A 22,021-nucleotide genomic window follows, 5' to 3' on the forward strand; every position below is an offset into this window, starting at 1 on the left:
TGTCAGACTTGTCTGACTGCCTGGGCCCACCCCTAAGACAGGTCCCTCCAGGATGAACACCAAGCCTGACCTTGGCCGGATGTCGGGGGCAGCAGAATGGTGATGGATGGCATAGGTTGACAAGCCAGGGAGTCTGGCGCCATGGGTGGGCAGTAACACTCTCCCCCACCCCCCAGTCTTCCAACATGTCATGAATCCACTTCTAAGCCACTGGTGGAATCAGATGAATCTGGTGTGGCAGTGGGTCTGTGGGATACCGAGGGTCAGGCTGCAGTCATGGTCACACAAGATGTGGAGGCAGCCTGGATCCCCGGGGGAACCTAGCCAGAGCAGAGGAATCGCTGGAGTTCTGGGGTGGAAGGTGGGCAGACCCCACAGTGGACTGGACAGAGCTGGCCCCTGCCAGACCAGCGGCCTTAGGTGCCTCTTCCTGGGGCTGATACATGCCACTCAGAATGGTGGGTTGCCACCCAGATCTCCTGGATAAACATCAAGTCCTTCCACAGACTAGAGTGACATATACACAGGACAACCCCACCCCTCTCATTTCCAACACCCGCTGGAACACTACAGGTGACCAGGCCTGCATCCCAGGCTGCCATGGTTCTGAGTCAGTGGTGCTTTCTGAGCAGAGTATTTCCCTAGTGAACCCGGGTTCCCACAGACCAAAAGACATGCCAGAAATGTAGGCAGCTCCTCAGGACACTGGGGCCATCCCCACTCTAGCTCCCAGAGCCCCACAAGGACAGACACTGGCACAAGTGGGTGAGGCTGCCCCAAGGGCAGACAGGTTTATTGAAGCCACAGCCAGGTGATCAACGGTTAGACTTGGCCACACGTTCCAGCTCATCCTTCTTCTTGATAGCATAGGAATTGGAAGAGCCCTGCAAGGAGATAGATGGTTAATTCTGAATGTTGGAGAAGCCTCCCCTTGAAATGGCTGCCACCCCAGTGTCTACTCACCTTGGCTGCATTGATGAGCTCATCTGCTAGGCACTCAGCAATAGTCTTGATGTTCCGGAAGGCGGCCTCACGGGCACCTGTGCACAGCAGCCAAATGGCCTAGGGAACACAGGTCAGCTAAGCCTGGGGACAGGGGATGCCCCCAAACTAGATAGGGCCGGTGTCCTCCAGTACCCTGTGCCCCTAACAAAGACTGGATATCGTATTACCATCCACTGGCCCAATGACACAGGACAACATAGGAGGACAAATCCGATCAGAGTAAGGGCCACAAAACCGAGGGTAGACACAGAAGCTGAAGCTGGGTCCCTGATTACAGATTTAAGACCTGCCACTGTAGGGAAATCCAATGCAGTGTGTGCTCTTGACCTGGACCCTTGATTGAAAATGGACAACTATAAAGGGTATACTGGGGACAGCTTCAGTGACGGAACATGAGATAATTTTATCGCTGTTAAATACCTTGAGTGATGGGCGGGGACAGAATATCCTTGTTCTTAGGAGATATCCAATGAAGTCTTAAGGGGAAAATGGTTAGAATGCCTACAACTAATCCTCAAAAGGTCTGCATAAAAAAAAATACATACCCACACACTGTATGTAAAAATATACAATCAAATGAAACTGTGCCTCAGGCAAATGTTGCTCAGGAGAGGGGCCAGAACCAGAATCTCTCCTGAACATGATGGAAATGCAGGAAGGCTTCCTGGAGGAAAGGACACTCCAGGTAAAACACAACAGGCAGGATAAACTGTCCCTTGTCCTAGTTTCTGCTGCAAGCAGACCCACACCAGGGCCCAGTGGCTATTCCTGCCCATTCATGTGTGTGCTAAAAAGCCTCAGGCCTACCTGATTCACACGGCGTAGGGGGGACACATCGACAGCCTGACGCCTCACTGTTCCAGCTCGCCCAATGCGGGTTGAGTCTTCCCGGGGACCACTGTTAATAATGGCATTCACCAGGACCTGCAGGGGGTTCTAGGAGAAGGCAGCCATGAACCTAACATCCAGTTCACATCCCTCCCCATCTCCTTATACCTAAAACCCAGTGGACCCTGGCATACACAGCACAGAGCAGCTACTGGCTTTAGGGTATACTAAAGACATTCTGTGCCTCATCAGGTCTCAGAGCCCTACCTCACCAGTGAGCAGATGGATGATCTCGAAGGCATGCTTGACAATGCGCACAGTCATGAGCTTCTTGCCATTGTTACGGCCATGCATCATCATTGAGTTGGTCAGGCGCTCCACAATGGGGCACTGTGCCTTACGGAAGCGCTTGGCTGCATAGCGGCCTGCACTGTGGGGCAGGTACTTGGCATACTTCTCCTTCACTGCAATGTAGTCCTGGGGCAGCAGGGAGAGGGGATGGAGGACCATGATCAGGAGCAGGATGGCCAGAAACCAGAAGGAATGAGCACCCACTCTGGATAGCCCCATCCACCTGTGGTTGCTTGACTGTGAGGGCCCTGCCTGCCACAAAAAAAGTAATATCCTAACAAGTGAATATCAAGTCAGTAAAAAGAGCACTTCCTTTATAATGGGAGGGAGAGCCATGGAGAACCACAACCATAGCTCAGAATCTCAGCTTTAAGTGTTCCTCAAACTCTACACTATGGACATTTTAAATCAGGTAACTCGGGATCCCGGAGTGGCTCAGTGGGTTTAGTGCCTGCCTTTGGCCCAGGGCGTGATCCTGGAGTCCCAGGATCCAGTCTCATGTCGGGCTCCCTGCATGGAGCCTGCTTCTCCTTCTGCCTGTGCCTGTGCCTCTCTCACTCTCTGTCTCTCTCATGGATAAATAAAATCTTAAAAAAAAAAAAAAAAAAAAATCAATCAATCAGGTAACTTGCTGTCCCGTACACTGTAGAATGTTTAGCAGCATCCATTATGCTAGTAGCAGCCCTCAGTTTTATTTTATTTTTAATTTTTATTTATTTATTCATGAGAGACACAGAGAGAGAGGCAGAGATGGAGGCAGAGGGAGAAGCAGGCTCCATGCAGGGAGCCTGATGTGGGACTCAATCCCGGGTCTCCAGGATCACGACCTGAGCCAAAGGCAGATGCTTTAACCGCTGAGCCACCCAGGCATCCCAGGCCTCAGTTTTAGCGCCCCAAAACTATATCCAGACATTGCCAAGTATCACCTAAGAGGGGTGAGGGAAATCACTCCAGAGAACCACGGTTCTAGAAGAATTTTCCAATAACCCTTCCTATATATACATTATTTCCCTAGAAAATGCCAAAATGTTATGGGGGTGTTGGAATCAGAGAAACTACATGTATATGAAGAGGACTACTGTCAACTGTTCCACTGTGAAATACACCCAGACGTCATTCTATCACTTAACACGAGAGGCCCCCCACACAACATATTTCTAAAACACAAGGAACAACAGAAAAAGAACACAATTCTGACATTAGAATGACAGCCCGGGGTCTACCCTGGAGAGAACCACCTGCACAAATAGGCAAGTAGGTAAGTCTCCATGCAGGGCTTTACACCAGGCAGGAAAAACCACAAACACCAAATGTCTTGGCAGGGTTTGGTTAAACTGTCCAGCTCTGCGGTAGAGCCTTGAACATCTTCCAAGATAAGAGAATTCTGGCACAATGTTGACTTCTGCTTCCCCAGACCCTAAGAGAGCACTAAGGAAAAATGAAAAAAAATTTTTTTTACACTTTTAAAAGGTTGCACACAAAAAAACTAAGGACACAAACACATAATATATTCACCACCTGGCCCTTCTAAGTTTGTGGACGTTGCTGAACAAAGCCATGAAGGAAACAGATCTACAAAATATCCAGGGTAAAAAGCAAGACTGAATCTTCCACTAGGCATAGTGCCTTGACCCCACGGTATGTTTATTTTTATTTTTTAGAAATAGAGGCTTTAAAAAAAAAAAAAAGATTGTATTTATTTATTCATGAGAGATAGAGAGAGGCAGAGACACAGGCAGAGGGAGGAGAAGCAGGCTCAAGGCAGGGACCCTAATGCGGGAATCGATCCTGGGACTCCAGGATCATGCCCTGGGCCAAAGGCAGGTGCTAAACAGCTGAGCCATCCAGGGATCCCCCACGGTGTGTTTACAGACAACAAAAAATGTCCTAATTTCTTTTAAAATGAAAAACAAAAACAAAACAAAAAAAAAACAACCAAAAAAAAAAAAAAAAAGACAAAAAGACGGGCACCTGTGTGGCTCAGTGTTTGAGCGTCTGCCTTTAGCTCAGGTCGTGATCCTGGGGTCCTAGGATCGAGTCCCACATCAGACTTCCCTCTGCCTATGTTTCTCTCTCATGAATAAACAAAATCTTAAAAAAAAAAAAAAAAAAAAAAAGGGAAAACTATGCAATCCAAACTTTGTCTTTATACCAATGCAACCACAAATGTAATTTCTTTTTTTTTTTAAAAGATTTTTATTTATTTATTCATGACAGAGAGAGAGGCAGACACAGGCAGTGGGAGAAGCAGGCTCCAGGCAGGGAGCCTGACGTGGGAATCCCGAGTCTCCAGGATCACACCCCAGGCCGAAGGCAGTGCTAAACCGCTGGGCCACTGGGGCTGCCCCTATTTATTTCTTTTTAATGAAGGGCCCATTAAAGTCCTAATGAGGCCCAGTGTAAAACACTTAACTAGGGATTATGATAAACTGGGAGGACTTCCACAGATTCCTGATTTCAAAACCTATTAAAAAGCTACAGTAAATCAAGACTGTGGTACTGGCTTAAGGATAGCTTTATAGACCAATAGAAAAGAATTCAGAGTCCAGACAAAAATCCACGTATCTATGCTCAACTTATTTTCAACAAGGATCCCAAGACATTCAATAGGGGAAATATTAATTTCAATAGTGGTGTTGAGATACATTTATACAATGTATAAAAGATTTGAGTTAGATAGCTTATAGCCTACATTTGCTAACTAAAATGCACAAAACTCCAAAAACAAAAACCAAATAGGGCTGGGGCAACTGGATCTCCACATGCAAAAGAATGATCCAAAACAAAACAGCAGCAACAAACGACAACAACAAAAAAACAAAATCGGGGCACCTGGGAGGCTCAGTTGGTTAAGCGTGCAACTCTTGGGTTCAGATCAAGTCAAGATCTCGTGGGTTGTGGGACCAAGCCCCAAGTCGGGCTTCTCTCCCACAGGGAAGTCTGCTTGGAAACTCTCTTTCTGCCCACCCCACCCCCATTCTCTCTCAAATAAATAAATCTTAACAAAAACAAACAACAACAAACACAGAGAAGAAACAGAACATGCACCCAAAAACCCCGTGAGATGTGATGTTACCACTGAGAAAAGAACCACCTTGTGTAGCAACTAATGAGCCAATCACAAGGAAGAAATGGACTGGTGGGTGCTACAAGTTCCAAGTGACCTCCCCTGAAAGATTTCATGTGTCCCCAAACCCCTAACTGGGGAGCACAACCACCACACTCCCCCCTCACCTGCAAAGAAATGTCATTGATCTGAACATCATCAGTGCTCCATTTCCCAAAGAGCTTGATGTCAGGGGTCTCCGCCACTGCTGGTGCAGCTGTCTCCCACTCGGTCATCCTAGGAACACAAATTGTCAGAGCCCAGATAAACCCCAACTGTGAGGCTGGCCCACGCGCTGTAAACTAGGAAATTATGTGGAACCAAGAAAGGCTGTAAACATCTGGGTCCATCTATCTTAGTCCTAGAAAAACCACTTAATGTAAGCAAGAAGCACGTCTTTTTCAGCAAGGACCCCGAGGACCAACGTCTGGCAGGCCCGGGTCAACTGCTGCGGCAGGGACCAGATCTCGAAAGGAGATGCCAAATACCCCGACACTGCATCCGCCTCAAATCAAATCCCAGTCATGACATTAACGAAGAGCCGGGCTTTAGACTCTGCTTCCTCTTGAATAAAATGGAAACGCTAACCTGCCATCAAGGACCACTACGCGAATCAAGGCAAAGGCTATGGTGCGTTTCCGACTCCAAGGAGATACTACTCAAGAGAAAAGCGCGTACAGGCCAGAGTGCATCAACTATCTAGGAATAACGGAAACTTCCTATATCGACGCACGATTGCAGGAACCAAACCGGTATTCTCGAGCCCCGCTGTGGGGCAAAGCTACAGGGGTGGCGGGGCACCAAGAAAAGCCTAACTTTCCGGCGCCTTCGCGTCCCTCAGCGCATTTTCCGGAGAAACAGGAAGCCCCCGAAGGGAAGCCCCGGGCCTCGGGGGTCCCTCATGGCTCCCCAGAAGATCCTGAATCACTCCTCGGATCCCGACCCAGCGACAGCCTCACCTGAAAGCGCAGCCGGGCCGTCACAATCGAACCGCGTGCACCACGCGCCGCCGTGGCACAGACAGGAAGAGACCGCGAATCGCGGGCGGAAGCTTTTAACTAGGGTGAAAACTTCCGGGTCAGTGGGGACGACCCGTGTGCAAAAAGACATGATATAGTCAAGGACCAATCCGGAACAAGAATGTAAAGGCGCCCTCTGGACCAAACGGAAGACGTAAATCCCCTGCGCATGCGTACTTGCAGAAGTGTGCCCACAAGCGTGCCTGGCGGACGTTCTGATTTCAGTCCTTGCCCCGGTCTTGGGGGGGCCCGTGCACAGGCGCAGAGATCTCCTTGAAGCCAAGGCCTCCATGTCTAATGAGGGCAGTAGTCAGGCTCTTGCTGTGCATCCCGTCGGGCCGCCCCACCTGCCGCGGATTTCCTGTAAGGTCGCCAGTTCGGCACCCTCTCATTCCTCGTCCAGGTCACCGCCGCTTCGTAGGCATGCGCGCGCTGCAGGCCCGGGGGTGAGGAGAGGCCTGGTGGTCAGGAACTGCCCTCCGCTGGTCCTGGCCCCACGTGCATGCTCGGGTCGGCCTCTCCCACACTCGCTCGCTTGGGGTTTTGCGGGCCTGAGCCGCCCATAGAGGGAGCCCATTCCGGCTTGACTTCCCTTCATCACGTGCCAGGGTATTCCCATCATCTCTCTACGACCCCTACAGCTCCTGCCTCCTCTCCTCGCGTGCGGTCGGAGGTTGGGAAGGAGCTCTGGACGTGGGGCCAGGGCTGTGCACACAGGCGGATTAGGGGGACGGCCTCCACTCTATTTGATGCATCTGGGTCCTCTTGTTGATGCTGAGGTCACTGGGTGAGTGCAGGGGGTCGACATTGGTGGCGGGTGCTGCGGCCACGTTGTAGCCCCACCCATTGGCCAGGTGGCTAGTTTGTGCCTGAAGCTTCATTCACCCTGTTTGTCGCCTCCTAAACCTAGACCCTGGAGTCTAGCTGGGCAGTGAACTACGTCCTGGTGGGCTTTCCAGAGGCAGCGACCCTGTGGCTGCTCAGCCATGCGGGCTGGCAGGAGGGTAATGCGCCGGCATCTGGTAGGGTTTTTCTCCAGGGCTGCATAGGGATCCTCACCTTCTGATACCTACCTATGCCTCCAAGGGGTTGCTCCCCCTAACCAGATCCCAGGGGGGCCCAGCCAGTTGACTTAAGCCGCCCTCTACATCCCCAGTGACCACCCCCCCTTGCCACTCTCTGAAGACTCATGGTAGGTGCTCAGCAGCTGCATTGTTTGTTTACTAATTGACTGATATTAAGGGCTAGCCCCTGCCCCTACCCCAATTTCAGGAGTGTTTCAGAGCAGAGACTCTGGGTCCCCTTGGACTGTTAGTCGTAGCTCATGCCACTGTTCAGGACACAGCCTGAAGCTGGCTTGAGCAGAGAGTTAGAACCTAGGTTGCCATGGGGGCACAGGAACTGCATCTGGGTAGGGAGGCCCCAGCCCCTGCAACTTGTGGCCTTTATCCCTGCACTCTGCCTTGGTATGTGAAAACGGCAGCCTTGGACCTCCCATTGGGGTTTGTGGGAGGATAGGGAGGGGACAAGTGGGCTCCTCCCTGGTCCTGCAGGAGGTCTCTGGAAAGGTGCTTGCTGGAGGAAAGCAGAGAAGCTGAGCGGGGCAAAGGCACTAGTTACCCTCACACTCAGCAGGATCCAAAGGCAGGCTCCTAACCCTGCCTCTTTCTCTTCAAAAGCTGAGAGCATCCCACCCCACCCCCCACCCCCGAACCTCAGTTTCCCCCTTCAGCATAGAAATGACAGCAGAATCAGGGGTGCCTAGCTGGCTCAGTTGGTAGAACATGTAACTCTAGATCTTAGGGTCATGAATTTGAGCCCCATGTTGGGCATGTTGCCTACTAAAAAAAAAAAAAAAGGTAAACGACTCAGGGCCAATTTGGATCCTGTGCCCTGGGCTACTTGACAGACTACTGGGCTCCTGTCACTTGGTAATAGGCTTTTTTTTTTTTTTTTTTTTTTTTGGTTTATTATTTTAGAGAGAGAGAGTATGAGCAAGTGAGGGGAGGGGCAGAGGGAGAGAGAGAGAGAGACTCAAGCAGACCCCCTGCTGAGTGGGGAGCCAGATGTAGGGCTTGCTCTCAGGACCGTGAGATCATGACCTGAGCCAAAATCAAGAGTCTGCCACTACCTGACTGAGCTGCCCAGGAGCCCCAGATAATAGACCTCTTTATAGATCTTGGTAAAGTGATCTGCTGTGCACTAGAGAGCAGGAGTAAAATCCCATAGTGTGAGGTGGAGGAGATCACTTTGCATAGCTAAATTCACATACCTCTTGCCAGGCATGGGGTGGTCTACGGTCCCCATCTCCAGGACACAGTGGAGGATATCTGAAGCCTGAACCCAGAGGTCTATGGATGTTGGCGCTGTGTTCTTCAGCCTGAAGGTGGAAAGTCTCTGCAGAGGCCACCCTCACTTCCTGGTGCATCATTTCTACTCTGAGCTGACAAGCCCTGACCATCTCTTCTGCCCTCTGTGTCACACTGCTCTATGAAGGTAAACTGGCTTATTACCTGCTGTATCCCCAGCTGCAAGCACTGAGTCTGGCACACAGTATGTGCCCATGAGTAACTTGAATAAATGATGGATGGATAGGCCAGTCGACCCTAGTCCCTCATACACTCACTGCTCCCACTCTGGGCTTCAGGCAGACAGAGTGGCTGGGCCTCCGTCCACTCCCTCCACACCAATTCCAGAGCCATGAATTTTAGTCCTATTCAGAAGACCTCCTTACCTTGGTCTGCCCCTCTTCTGGCTACCTCCTAGTTGAGGTCAGCGTGGGGAAGCCCCTCCCTGACTCCAGGCTCGCAGGTGGGCATTAGGAGTCTAGGAATCCAATCTTACTCTTGAAAGCAACTATATGAGATGGATGCCCCCATTTTATAGATAGTCATGGAGGCCCAGAGAGGAACAACAGACATCTTAATTGCTTCTCCAATTTCTACAGTGCTGTCCATCTGTTCCCTTCTCCCATGGCTCCTTGGCAGACAGGAAGTTGATTTTTCCCACTGGCTAGGGCCTACCACTGTCCTGGCCACCGACCAGCATCTGTAGAGCTGGGCTTACAAGGGTGGGTGGCTTGGCTGGGGAACTTGTTACAAGAGTGGGAATTCTAGACTTTAAGGCAGGGACAGGTGCCTGAGCCAGTCCACCTGTTGGGTGGGCTAGCCCAAGCTCTTTGCCTAGTTTCAGTTTGCTCAGCTGTAAATTATTTTTTTTTTTTTTTTTTTTTTCAGCTGTAAATTAGAACCACATATTCAGGGTGGCTCTGTGTAATTGTAGGTGGGGATGAGGCAACAGGGCAGAATGTATAGGGCTGGGATGATAATACTGGATCAGATCCTGACCTGTCCCCTCACTTGGGGCACTTAGGAGTAAAGAATAGAGGAGATGAGGTACTAGGTTGGATTTGAGAACCTTGGAACAGAGTCTTATTTTTTAATATTTTATTTATTTATTCATGAGAGACCCAGAGAGAGGTATAGACACAGGCAGAGACAGAGGGAGGCTCCATGCAGGCAGCCCCACTTGGGACCTGATCCTAGGTTCCAAGGATCACGCCCGGAGGTGGGCACCAAACCGCTGAGCCACCCAGGCATCCTGGAACAGTCTTAATAGAGGTCTCATGGACTTTGAAGAAGGTTAAACCTTATTGTTTGGAGATCCAAATTTCCAGAATTAGGGGGTGTATCAACACAAATGAACAAAACTCTTGAAAAATGTTAAAGAGAGAAGAGTTTTATTTGAGCCCAAGTTAGGACAGGTGCCCGGGATACACAATCTTCACAAAGGAGAGTGCTCCAGGGAAGGAAAACTGTGTAGAGTTATATATTTTTATACATAGTTACAAATCATCAGGGATGCTTGGGTGGCTCAGGGGTTGAGCACCTGCCTTCATGACCAGGGCGTGATCCTGGAGTCCCGGGATCAAGTCCCGCATTGGGCTCCCTGCATGGAGCCTGCTTCTCTCTCTTCTTCTGTCTCTGCCTTTCTCTCTCCGTGTCCCATGAGCAAATAAATAAAATCTTTAAAAAATAAAATAGCATCACTGTGAAGGACATTCCAGAAAGTTACAGACTTTATTTTCGCCTTCCACTATGTGCAAGTCTGTATGGCTTTAATCTTATGGGAACTACAGAGATTTTTTTGTTTTTATCTTTATGTTTGGAATGCTCTCCTTTTTTTTTTTTTTTTTTCTTTTAATGAAGCAGACATACAATGTGTGCTCAAGAACAGAAATAGGGGGATCCCTGGGTGGCGCAGCGGTTTAGCGCCTGCCTTTGGCCCAGGGCGCGATCCTGGAGACCCGGGATCGAATCCCACGTCGGGCTCCTGGTGCATGGAGCCTGCTTCTCCCTCTGCCTATGTCTCTGCCTCTCTCTCTCTTTCTCTGTGTGTGACTATCATTAAAAAAAAAAAAAAAAAAAAGAACAGAAATAGGGGCACCTAGGTGGCTCAGTGGTTGAGCATCTGCCTTTGGCTCAGGGTGTGATCCCAGGGTTCTGGGATCCAGCCCTGCATTGGGCTCCTCGCAGGGAGCCTGCTCTCCCTCTGCCTATGTCTCTGCCTCTCTGTCTGTGTCTCTCATGAATAAATAAAATCTAAGAAAAAAGAACAGAAATAGACCCCAGGTTTTGAGGTTTTGTGGAGTCATTTTGATCTTGGTAAATGTTAAAGTATAGCTGCCCTGGGAGCCCTGTGAAGGTTGAAAATTTCCATTATCAGTTGCAGGATATCAAATTTTGGAGACCAGATGTATGAATTCAGAACAGTTTCAACACAGGGATTGTGGTGGCAGCAATTTGAGGGTGCAAGGCACAAAGTGGGGGTAGAAATCGAGACCTGGACTTGAGGAGGGGGAATTTGAGGCTTTAAGTAGAAGAGAAACAGGGACCCTTATGGGGGTGGGGTGGGGAAAGGGACCCAGAGGCGGGAAATACTGAACAACTGGACACAAATATGGGTAAATTGAGACGCAAACATTAGAGAAGAAGCAGACATCAGGATATGGCGAACTAGGATCCCTGGGTGGCACAGCGGTTTGGCGCCTGCCTTTGGCCCAGGGCGTGATCCTGGAGACCCGGGATCGAGTCCCACATCGGGCTCCCTGCATGGAGCCTGCTTCTCCCTCTGCCTGTGTCTCTGCCGCGCTCTCGATCTCTCTTTGTGTCTGTCATTAATGAATAAATAAAATCTTAAAAAAAAAAAAAGAAAAGCTGGGGGAACACCCAGGGCAGATAGGAGGTCACTGCCAAGAACACTGGGGCAGATGCAGGGTGGGGTTGGAGACAGGCTCCAAGGAACCCTTGGCCGAGCTCAGCCTCGAGTCTCACATCCATGACTGGAAGGTCATCTAGATACAGGTGGAGTAGTTTTCAGGAGCAAGCTTGGAGCAGGACAAGAGAGGCAGGGAGACTCCGCCGTAGTCTGCAGCTTCCACCTGCTGTGTCTGATGCAGGGAGGCACGTTTTTGTCACGTTTTATATCGGCAGAGGAAGCCACCCGTGGGAGCAGGGTGTCTGGGGACAGTCTGGAGATGCCCTGTACACATAGGTAATGGGTGATCCTTGATCACCTGTGAGATCAGGGTTTCTTTCTGCTAGGTGGGAGTTGCTGCTTTGTCTTGGGACCACCCTGTCTTACCTGATCCTCTGCACTGAGCAGTCATCTGGTCGCATCACAGGGGATCAGGAGAGCCACCACACATAAATCCATTCATCCTATGAAGGGTGCTGGACCAGTCTCTACTAATTTTCTGTGGCTGTTGGAACAAATTGCTACCAACCAGGTAGTTTAAAACAGAAATGTATTCTCAGTTCTAGAAGCCAGAAGTTTGAAATAAGACATCAGCAGGGCTCCAGTCTCTGAAAGCCCTGAGGCAGAAAGCATCCCATGCAACTGTTCTAGCTTCTGGTGGTTTCAAATGTAACTCGGGTTGTGGCTGCATCACTCCAATCTTGGCCTCCACCTCGTCTCTCTTTCTCTCAGAAGGATTCTTGTTATTGGGTTTAGGGCCCACGCAGGGAATTCAAGATGATCCCATCTCAAGATCCTTAACTACACCTGCAAATATCCTTTCCCAATCAAGGTCACCATCACAGATTCTGGGGGTTAGGATATAGATGTATCTTTTGGGAATGTGGGCACCATTCAATCCACTACAGCTTCCTTCAGTGGAACCTGCCCAGTCCTAGGTGACCTCACATTCCAGGCCACCCATCCTCTGGTTTGACCATTTGTTACACAGTGATTGTTCTGGGTTGACCAGGGTGCCCCAGATGGATTTTCCCACCCTAGTGGGTCGTTGACCTCGATCCCTGCGGTTCCAGGCGGTTATGCTAGGTGCTGGCCTGCGGCCTTGCTCTGGCCACCAGCTGTTGTGCAAGCCAGGGTATGAGGCCAGCAACCATGACCCTACAGGGGCAGCATTTACTGGAAGCCATGGGGCAAAGCCATGGCAGACACCCAGGCCCCATTGTTCCTCACACCTGGAGCATAGCAACCTGGTATCATGCCAGATGTGTGTCCAGCTTCCTACCAAGAGTTTTCTTTTTGAGATGAGTGGATTAATAGACATTTGGTTGAAGAGAAGTCTGGGTCTGGGGGAGAATGCTGTTAACATAGAGGTTAAGCCTCTGATGTGAAAACTCTGCTTGTGTAAAGTCAGCTTGAGCATGTGGTAAAAGTCAATATTTTATTTTTACCTAGAAATTTTGGAAACCTTGATGTTCTCATTACAAAAGTGTTGTTAAACACACACACACACACACACACACACACACACCTCCCATGCATTACTATCCCCGTGGCTGGGGCTCAGATGACATCCTGGATGCTTCAGGGCAGACTGTCCCAGGCTCTTCTACAGCAGACACCTGGGCACACCAAAAGCAGGAATACTGTGCCATGGGTGCATTCTTTTTTTTTTTTTTTGAGATATAGTTCATATTAAAAAAATGAGCCATTTAGAAGTGTATAATTAAGGTTCCTTCTTATTATGATTTTTAGACTTTAATATATTTACTATGTTTTGCAACCATTGTCTAATTCCAAAACATTTTCAGCGCCCCAACATGAAATTGCATATTCATTAAGCAGTTACTCTCTGTTCTTCCATCCCTCAGCCCCTGGCAATCACTAATCTATCCTTTGTCTCAATGGATTTGCCTATTCTAGATTTTTCACATAAATGGAATTCTGCAACATGATCTTTTTGTGTCTGACTTCTTTCACTGAGCATAATGTTTTCTGAGGTCCATCCATGTATCAGTATTTCATTCCATTTTATTGCTGAGTAATATTCCCTTGTATGGATAGACTACATTTTGTTTATCCATTCATCAGTTGATGGATGAATGAGGGTTTTTTTCTACCTTTTGGCTGTTATGGAAAAGGCCATAATGAACATCTATGTGCAAGTTTTTGCTTGACTGTTTTCATTTCTCTTGGATAGAGAGTGGAATTGCTTTCATGTGGTAATGCCATGCTTAACCTTTTGGGGTACTGCCAGGCTCCTTTCCACAGAAGTTGGTTGCATCATTTTCTATCCCCACTAGCTGTGTGGGAGTGCATTGTGCAATTGCCTTTTTCCTGCCAGGTCTTCTAGCCTGTCTGTCATCATTAGGACAAAGTCTGATTGTTGAGAGTTAGGTAGAAGAAGCTAATCAGTCCACCTGCAGAGGGTCTGTGCAATACAACAGTTTTGCCAGTCCCAGTGTACAAGAGACACTTTTTGAAACTTGGTCGTCCAGCTTGTCTATTTTATTTGCACAGCAAGCTTCACATTCTAGAAAAAGTGCATCCCTTGGCCTTTCCTAGGTGGGGCCCGTTAGGACTCTGCAAGAGTCATGGCAACTGAGCCCGGGTCCATCAACCCTGGGCATGGTGTTCATTGCAGGTTAGATTCATATCCATCTACTGTTATGGTGGAGCCCACAGCTGTTTGCTCCCCGGTTAGCCTGTGTCATTCCCTACCCCTGTTTTTGGAGAGCTGCAGTTAGTATCTCAAGCCAGAAACACAATAACAGTATACAGTTGTGGACACTTCCCACCTGGAAAGAATATCCTTGGATGACACAGGTGTTTGGGAAAGAGATGTGTCCCTCATATCCTCCTGCTGGCTTACATAGTGATGCATCACTCTAGAGGGCCCCATGGATAGTCTGGCACTAGGGTACAACATGCCATTGTTTATTGTCACACACATGTCCTCGTGCTTGCTTGAAGTCCCTCTCTCTAGGGGCTCTGAGCACCTCTGAGTCTTGAGCTCTACATGGCTAAACTGTCAGATGGAGAAACAAAGGCACAAAGTGAGGAAGGTGTTGGATTTCCAAAGTATTAGCCCCCCTCAGTGCCACATATGGGAGAGAGAGCCAGCAAGGATCAATACCCTTATGGGCCTGAATGTGGCCTCATGGAATCTCAATCAACCCAGATGCTAAGTGGCTTTAAGGTGCAAATGGAGAAAGGTGGCCTCATCTGCCCTGGGTTGAAGGCCTGGAAGTTACAGGAGGGTTGGCAGTTATCACATGTGACTGGAGTGAGGACTGTTTGAGAAACTTCAGGTCACAGTGTGGTTCTGTCCTTCTTGCCACCTTTGTTTCTTTAGAGAATTCCCCAGATTCTTTACTCAATATGTGACCAGACAAACCACCCTTAATGTGGGCCCTTCAGCTTTCCACGTTCCAACAAGCAGCCTCCTGAAGAGCAGAGCACTAGTGGCCAAGCTGCTTTTGTGACCCCTCAGGATCTGTGAAACGTGTTCAACTCTGCAATTTCACCTTTAACCAATTCAGTATGTCTAATTTTCACTCCCCAAACATTTTCCTCCAAAGCACTAACCAGCAACCAATTTCTGCCGTTGTGGTTGTCCTGTCTGAGGGCCAAATAATCAGCATCCTGAAAAGAACCACACCCAGTTGCTCTGATGTGTCTTTGGCTGAAAACTTGTAGAGAGACTTGATTAAATGCTTCCTGATTCTTTTTAATTCCTAGTCATGTTATTTCAAGCCACCGGTGCCCCTGGGCACCTACTTGTTAGAAACTTGCAAAAATGGCAGAAAAGCGGCAGTGGGTCAAGCAAGAATGGGTGAAAACTGTTTCGCTAAATAGACTCAAATATCTGGAACTTTTTTTTTTTTTTTTAAGAGGCAGAAAGGCGGGGAGGCACATGGGGGAGAGAGAATCCTAAGCAGGCTTCACACCCAGTGCAGAGCCCCACACAGGACTCAGTCTCAAAACCCTGAGATCATCACCTGAGCTGAAATAAAGGATCAGATGCTTAACTGACTGAGCCACCCAGGTGCCCAAAATTTCTGGAACATTTGGTGAAGGAATATCTGCCTTCCACAGAAAAAACAGAGCAAAAGGACAAGAATCTGAGCCCTCCTGCTCAGCAAAGTGTTGAGTTACTGTGGTCACATATTTATATCCCAAAGGCTGTGCTGGGCAGGTCCATATTTGTTCTGGAAGGAACAAGAACATAGGAAGGATTCTCATTCTTACCATGGGCTCTTTAATAGGTCAGTCATCTATTAGTGACTGTCATTGATCAGTAACTTAATAGCATGCAAGTCCTTTCTGTATTTGTACCCATGAGGTGGGCCTTCTTTGCCTGACCCCTCCATGTATGTTTGCTGCACATCAGTCACCCTGCCTACTCTACAGGTTTTAGCTATGCCCTGCCAATGGGACTGTCCAGAGCCAAATGGGACTGTCCTGAGCTGCTTGTGTGTCCTTCAAGATTGCAGAGTAAACATTCTTTTTTTTTTTAATATGTTTTTTATTTATTCATGAGAGACACACAGAGAGAGGCAGAGACACAGGCAGAGGGAGAGGTAGGCTCCCCCCAGGGAGTCCAGTGCAGGACTTGATCCCACAACCCTGGGACCATGACCCAAGTCGAAGGCAGACACTCAACCACTGAGCCACCCAGATGCCCTGCAGGCTAAACATTCAGTTTTGTTTCACCTCAATGGCATCTTGATTCATACTGTGTTTTCCCAGTAAACCATACGAAGAACTCAGAAAAAGCCACTGTGATAGGCAGAATAATACCCCTCACCATCCCTAAAAGATGTGCATGTCCTAGTCCCTAGAACCTGTGAATATGTTACTTCACACAGCCGAAGGGACTATGAGGTACGATAGTGGATCTTGATATGGAAGATTATACTGGATTATTTATGGTTTGCCAAATGTAATCACAGTGTCTTTGTATAAGAAGAGGCAGGAGAGGGCAGCCCGGGTGGCTCAGCGGTTTAGTGCCTGACTTTTCCATGATCTTGGAGACCCGGGATCAAGTCCCATGTCAGATTCCCTGCATGGTGGAGCCTGCTTCTCCCTCTGCCTGTGTCTCTGCCCCTCTCTGTCTCTCATAAATATCTCTGTCTCTCATAAATAAATAAATAAAATCTAAAAAAAAAAAAAAAAAAAAAGAAGAGGCAGGAGAGGCAGAGTCTGATGTTTCAATGCTGGCACTGAAGATGGAAGACAGGGCCATGAGACAAGGAAAATAGGTGGCATCTAGAAGCTGGAAAAGGCAGGCAGGCACCCTGCCTTTGAGCCTCCAGAAGGAAGCAACACTGCTGAAACCTTGCCTTAGGACTTCTGTCCAGATCTGTGAGATAATAAATTTCCATTGCCTTAAGCCACTAAATTTGTGGTAATTTGTTACAGCAGCAATAGAAAACTAACAGCCACAGTGGAATTTGGGAATAGTAATAGTAGGCAACAGGCCCTCTTGGTGTTGATTGTTGCTGGAATGATCAGGGCCCCCAAGGTCAGCTGTTTACGTCTGTCATACCCATTTTGTAGATGAGGCTGCCAGACCGTAGAGAACCAAGGTTAGGGATCCCTGGGTGGCGCAGCGGTTTGGCGCCTGCCTTTGGCCCAGGGCGCGATCCTGGAGACCCAGGATCGAATCCCGCATCGGGCTCCCGGTGCATGGAGCCTGCTTCTCCCTCTGCCTGTGTCTCTGCCTCTCTCTCTCTCTCTGTGTGACTATCATAAATAAATTAAAAAAAAAAAAAATTAAAAAAAAAAAAGAGAACCAAGGTTACTTGGTAGAAGTGAGGAGGGGCAGACCTGGTGTTCAGTTCTGCCAGATGAGCCCCATCTCACAACTCCTAGAAGACCTGGCTGATGGCAGGCAATGAGGCTGGGCCAGATCAAGGCAGGGAGTCAGAAGGGCATGCTGCCAGGAAGCTGGTGCTTGGGAGTGGAGAAGGGATTCTGGGGAGTGGGCAGCTGAGCAGTTAGTGTATGTCTTGCTCAAGGGAAGGGCTGCTGAGGTCCCAAACCAGGGATGATGGTGCTCCAACAACTGGTAAAAGAGGAGGGGTGATGCTCTCTGGGGCCTCAGTGACATCCTAGACTCTGGCAGAGGTCAGGAGTCAGGGCAGGAAGCTCCCGGGTTCTCACTGCCTGATGTCATTCCTTCTCTTCTTTCCTGGGCTATGGAAAGCTGGGGCAACTCCATCAGTCCTGGGGTCATCATTCTTTGGCAGTTCTCCCCACCCCCCTCCTGAGAACTGCCAACCTCCGTTTCTCCTCTGCTCTTCCAGATCCTACAGCCAGGACACTGTGTTGGGGGCTGGCCCCAGGAATGGAGGCTTGGGCCCAGAACTCCAGGCAGGGAGGCATTCCCAAGGCAGATCTCCAGGGAGCCAAGAGGGGCCAGGAGGAAAGGCCCAAGATGGAACTAAGGCCCCTGGCAGAGGACCCAGCCAAGAGATACCACTCTCAGGAGGGAGACCTACATGAAAGGACAGCAGGTGGCAAGACAGGTGATCCTGGAGCTGGGGCCTTGGTGTGAGCCCCAGTCCAGGGACCCTCCAGAGTGCAGGAGCAGGACCCCTGGTACAAGAGCCATATGGCCCGGCCTCCTGTCAGGACCCTGACCTAGTCACTCCCCAGGGGCCACATGCTGGGGAGGACCCCTGTTGGTGCCCGGTTGGTGCCAAAGCCTCCAGTCATAACTGCTGCCTGGTGCAGCATCACAGAACATCTCCTAAGGAGAAGTCCCTGGTGTGTGATCACTGTGAAGGCCAGGTGTTGCTCTGGTGCTGCCCCAGGACCCAGCTGTGGGAGAGCCACACAAAGGATGGGTCATGTGGATGGCACACAGGCACCCAGACCTTCCCAAAGAGCCTGCACATGACCCTCCTTCAGCAGAACCCCTTGGAGGAGCTACCCCAGGCCTGCAATTGCAGTGAGGAAGACTTTCCCTGGAGGGCCCTGCTGGCCCGGCAGGAAATGATGCAGATGGCAGAGGAGCCCCACCTGTGTGGCCAGTGTGGAAAGCGCTTTGGCTACAACAAGCAGCAGCAGGTAGCCGAAGGCCCCTTAATGTGTCCTCACTGTGGCCAGGCCTCGGGTCCTGGTGGCAGTGCCCGGGACCCCCCGGCCCAGCGGCTCTACGTCTGTGACCAGTGTGGCAAGGCCTTCACGCGTACCTCAAGCCTGCTGCAGCATGAGCGCATCCACACGGGTGAGCGACCCTATGAGTGTGCTGAGTGTGGCAAGGCCTTTGTGCGCTGCTCGGGTCTCTACCGCCACCAAAAGACACACCCGGCCAAGCGCCACCGCCTCAACCTGCCCCTGGCACAGAGGTCCTTCCTCTTTGGGTGCCCGCCCTTTGGGGACTGCAGCGAGGGGACTCAGGGCCCTCCAAAGGTGTCGGTGGCGGGGGAGAAGCCATACGAGTGCGCTGAGTGCGCCAAGGCCTTTGGCCTGTTCTCCCACCTCGTAGAGCACCAGCGCATTCACACGGGCGAGAAACCCTATGCGTGCCCAGAGTGTGGCAAGGCCTTCAACCAGCGCTCAAACCTGAGCCGGCACCAGCGAACGCACAGCAGCGCCAAGCCCTACGCCTGCCCACTGTGCGAGAAAGCCTTCAAGGGCCGCTCGGGCCTGGTGCAGCACCAGCGCGCGCACACCGGCGAGCGGCCATATGGCTGCCCCGAGTGCGGCAAGACCTTCCGGGGCTGCTCCGAGCTGCGCCAGCACGAGCGCCTGCATTCGGGCGAGAAGCCCTTCATCTGCCGTGACTGCGGCAAGGCCTTCGTGCGCAATTGCAGTCTGGTACGCCACCAGCGCACACACACGGGCGAGCGACCCTACACCTGCGGCGAGTGCGGCCGAGCCTTCAGCCAGCGCTCCAACCTCAAGGAGCATCAGAAGCGGCACGCGGCCTCCTGACCTCGCATGGCTCCGGGCTCTGGGGGCTGTTCTCCCAGACACCTGGGCCACGGTTGTAGTCTTTCTTAAATCTCACTTGGTACTCACTGTATCTGCAGGTTTCCCCGACTCGAGTTTTATGTGGCCCTTTCAAGTGGGTGCATAATAATGGGTTTTGGTGAAGCGCTAATAAACACAGGGATGGAGCACTGATGTGACCCAGATGCTTCGTGGGCTATCAGGAGTCCTGCTCTGCCTCCCGCAGTGGGCTGGGAAGTGGGGAAGCAGAGATGTGGGGAGTGACTCCCCGGAGTCACAGTCAGAAAATGGTAGAGGTAACATCTGAACCCAGGGCCTCCCATTGCACCTTCCTAGGGGGCTTCATTAACCCTTGGTAGCCTCTGGGTGTTTGCACACCTTTTAGTGTAACTTGGCCCTGTCTCTCGTCTGGCCTCCCTGGGCCTCTGGAGAGGGACTCTGCATACTTCATGACCCTCCTGGGGCCGATGGCCATGGGCTTCGTGGGTAGGGCCTCTGCCCTGCCCCTGGGTTGCTTCTAGTCACTGGAGAAGGCTCCTGTTGGAAGGAGGAGGGATTCCCTGGCAGCCTTGGCCTTGTTTGTGATTGCAGGTGGGGACTTCATTGTGCTATGTCAAGGCAAGGTGGTCCAGTCAGTGCTCCTCATCTGTCAGAGGACTCCAAGCTGGATGCCATCTCCTGCTACCTGGAAGAATCAAGGAGGGGACCCAGATGTGTGGCCACAATTCCTCATGGCCACCACATAAGAGGGAGTCCACCAGAGGCTTAGAGCAAGCAACATGTTCTTTCAGAGCAGTATATATAGTTATGTACATATGTGATTCCAGTTTCCTCCCCACTCCATCCTCCATACTAGTTCCAAAATGATACTCCCACAGCTCTGCACTTTAGGGTGAGCTTACTATATGCCAGGCACTGCGCTGGGCACTCTACCCTTAATCACCCCCTTTGATCCTTGCCCTAACTGGGAGAGGAGGGACAGTTCTTGGCCTGTATCAAAGAGCCCCAGAGAGGCCACGTAGCCCAGCCAGAGTTCTGGGAGGGAGGGCAGAGCTGGCTTATCTTTGAGTCCTTAAGGGCCTGGGCACAGTGTACTTCCAAAATGTTCCCAGGTATGGGAAGTGCTCAAAGTTCTAAGCTCAAGCAGCCACAGAGAAAGGGGGCAGCCTAGAAAACCAGCCTCAGCGGCCCCAAGGGAGTCCACCCGGAAAGAGACTTACCATATAGTATCGTTCACCCTCAATGGCTCCCACAAAGACCCAGGTCCTGGGTCCTTTAATCCTTTAATCCAGGATTCACCCACTGAGGGCTTAAATCCTGCTCTGGAATATCTATCCTTCTTGAGGGACGCCCAGCCTGTCTTCCAGCCAGGTGGTCTCCTTGAAGCCTTCCCCAGTCTTAGGTGAGGGAGAAGAGTCCCTGCCCTGGCCTCACAGGGTAAGACCCAGTCACTCAGTACTCTTTCCACAGAAATCCTCAGAATCACAGCTCTCCTGGCTGCTTCACATTCCACCCTGGGAGAGGAGCTAAAAGTTGCAAAGTTGATATTCACTAATCTCTTTGCAAGTCCTGCAAAAATGAAAACACATACCCCTATGGTTCTATTCTCAGTATTTTGAAGGTCCATTTTAACTTCTTTTATACTAGTAAACATCGCAGAGTCATGCTGGACAGATACCCTGGGTAGCTCAAGGAAGACTGCAGCTGCCACCCACCCATTGGAGAGCTCATACCAGAAAGACAGCAGTTCCATGTGGCAAGTATGGGAAGCTGTTCAGTAGACGTTGAGAGTCTCCTTCCTCTCACGTGGCCAATATGGGGACCTCAGGCAAAAATGAATTTTTAATTAATTAATTTATTTTTTACTGTCCACACAGAATTTACTCTGGAGGGAAACCCAACTAAAATGGTATCCCCAAGGACAGCTCAATCTTTTACACACAACCAGAACATTCATTCTGGAGAGAAGTTCTATTATTGATAAATCAATCCTTGGTAGATGTAAGGGGATTGTTGAAGGAGATAAATTCTACCATTGGTCAATATGCCATGGATGACCTCCAACCATCAGCACGCCTTGACAGACCTAAAAACATTCAACCCAAAGAGAAACCCAAGTGATATGGTAAGTGTAATAAAACATTCCATCAAAACTCAACACAAGAGAATTCTTCCTGGAGAAAACCTGAGAATGTGACCAGGTGGGCTCAGTTCCACTGCAGTAACAAGCTTACTGCCTTATTGACTGCAAACATTAACCCTGTTCAAACTGTATGTCACGGGTTGGCAAGGGTGCTGCTCATTTCATTCCTATTCACTCGTCAGGGGCTCTGACTACAGAATAGCCATCATCTTCAACATGGCTGGCCACTAATATGAAATATAGGAAGGGACTTCTGAGTGTCTCACACCTCTCAAGTGAATGCACAGCCCAACAGAGCTGCAAGCTACTTCCTCTCACCACACATTGGCCAGAATGAGTCACATAACAGGA

The 22,021-nt window shown here is 50.0% G+C and overlaps 2 protein-coding genes across 3 annotated transcripts; one reads left to right on the forward strand and one right to left on the reverse strand.

Annotated features, from left to right (window-relative positions):
• Positions 1-762: 762 nt before the first annotated feature.
• RPS5 (ribosomal protein S5) lies at positions 763-6,403 on the reverse strand. Of its 2 annotated transcripts, none has more exons than XM_038527562.1 (6): positions 6,250-6,403; positions 5,419-5,527; positions 2,101-2,310; positions 1,813-1,941; positions 964-1,062; positions 763-884 (listed from the first exon to the last, which is right to left on the reverse strand). In XM_038527562.1, the coding sequence occupies exons 2-6, from the start codon at positions 5,524-5,526 to the stop codon at positions 816-818; spliced, it is 615 nt and encodes a 204-aa protein (XP_038383490.1). In that variant the 5' UTR covers position 5,527; positions 6,250-6,403; the 3' UTR covers positions 763-815. The 2 variants fall into 2 exon arrangements, with proteins under 2 accessions (XP_038383490.1, XP_038383491.1); XM_038527563.1 differs by lacking the exon at positions 6,250-6,403 and adding an exon at positions 5,879-6,039.
• On the forward strand, positions 6,322-19,701 carry ZNF837 (zinc finger protein 837). Its single transcript, XM_038527519.1, is given in 4 exon segments — positions 6,322-6,755; positions 8,592-8,805; positions 17,874-18,110; positions 18,113-19,701. Coding segments are annotated over 2 exon segments (1,593 nt in total). The 5' UTR covers positions 6,322-6,755; positions 8,592-8,805; positions 17,874-17,914; the 3' UTR covers positions 19,510-19,701.
• Positions 19,702-22,021: the final 2,320 nt, after the last annotated feature.

This window comes from Canis lupus, chromosome 1, assembly GCF_011100685.1.
Source record: "Canis lupus familiaris isolate Mischka breed German Shepherd chromosome 1, alternate assembly UU_Cfam_GSD_1.0, whole genome shotgun sequence".
NCBI classification, from domain to species: domain Eukaryota; kingdom Metazoa; phylum Chordata; class Mammalia; order Carnivora; family Canidae; genus Canis; species Canis lupus.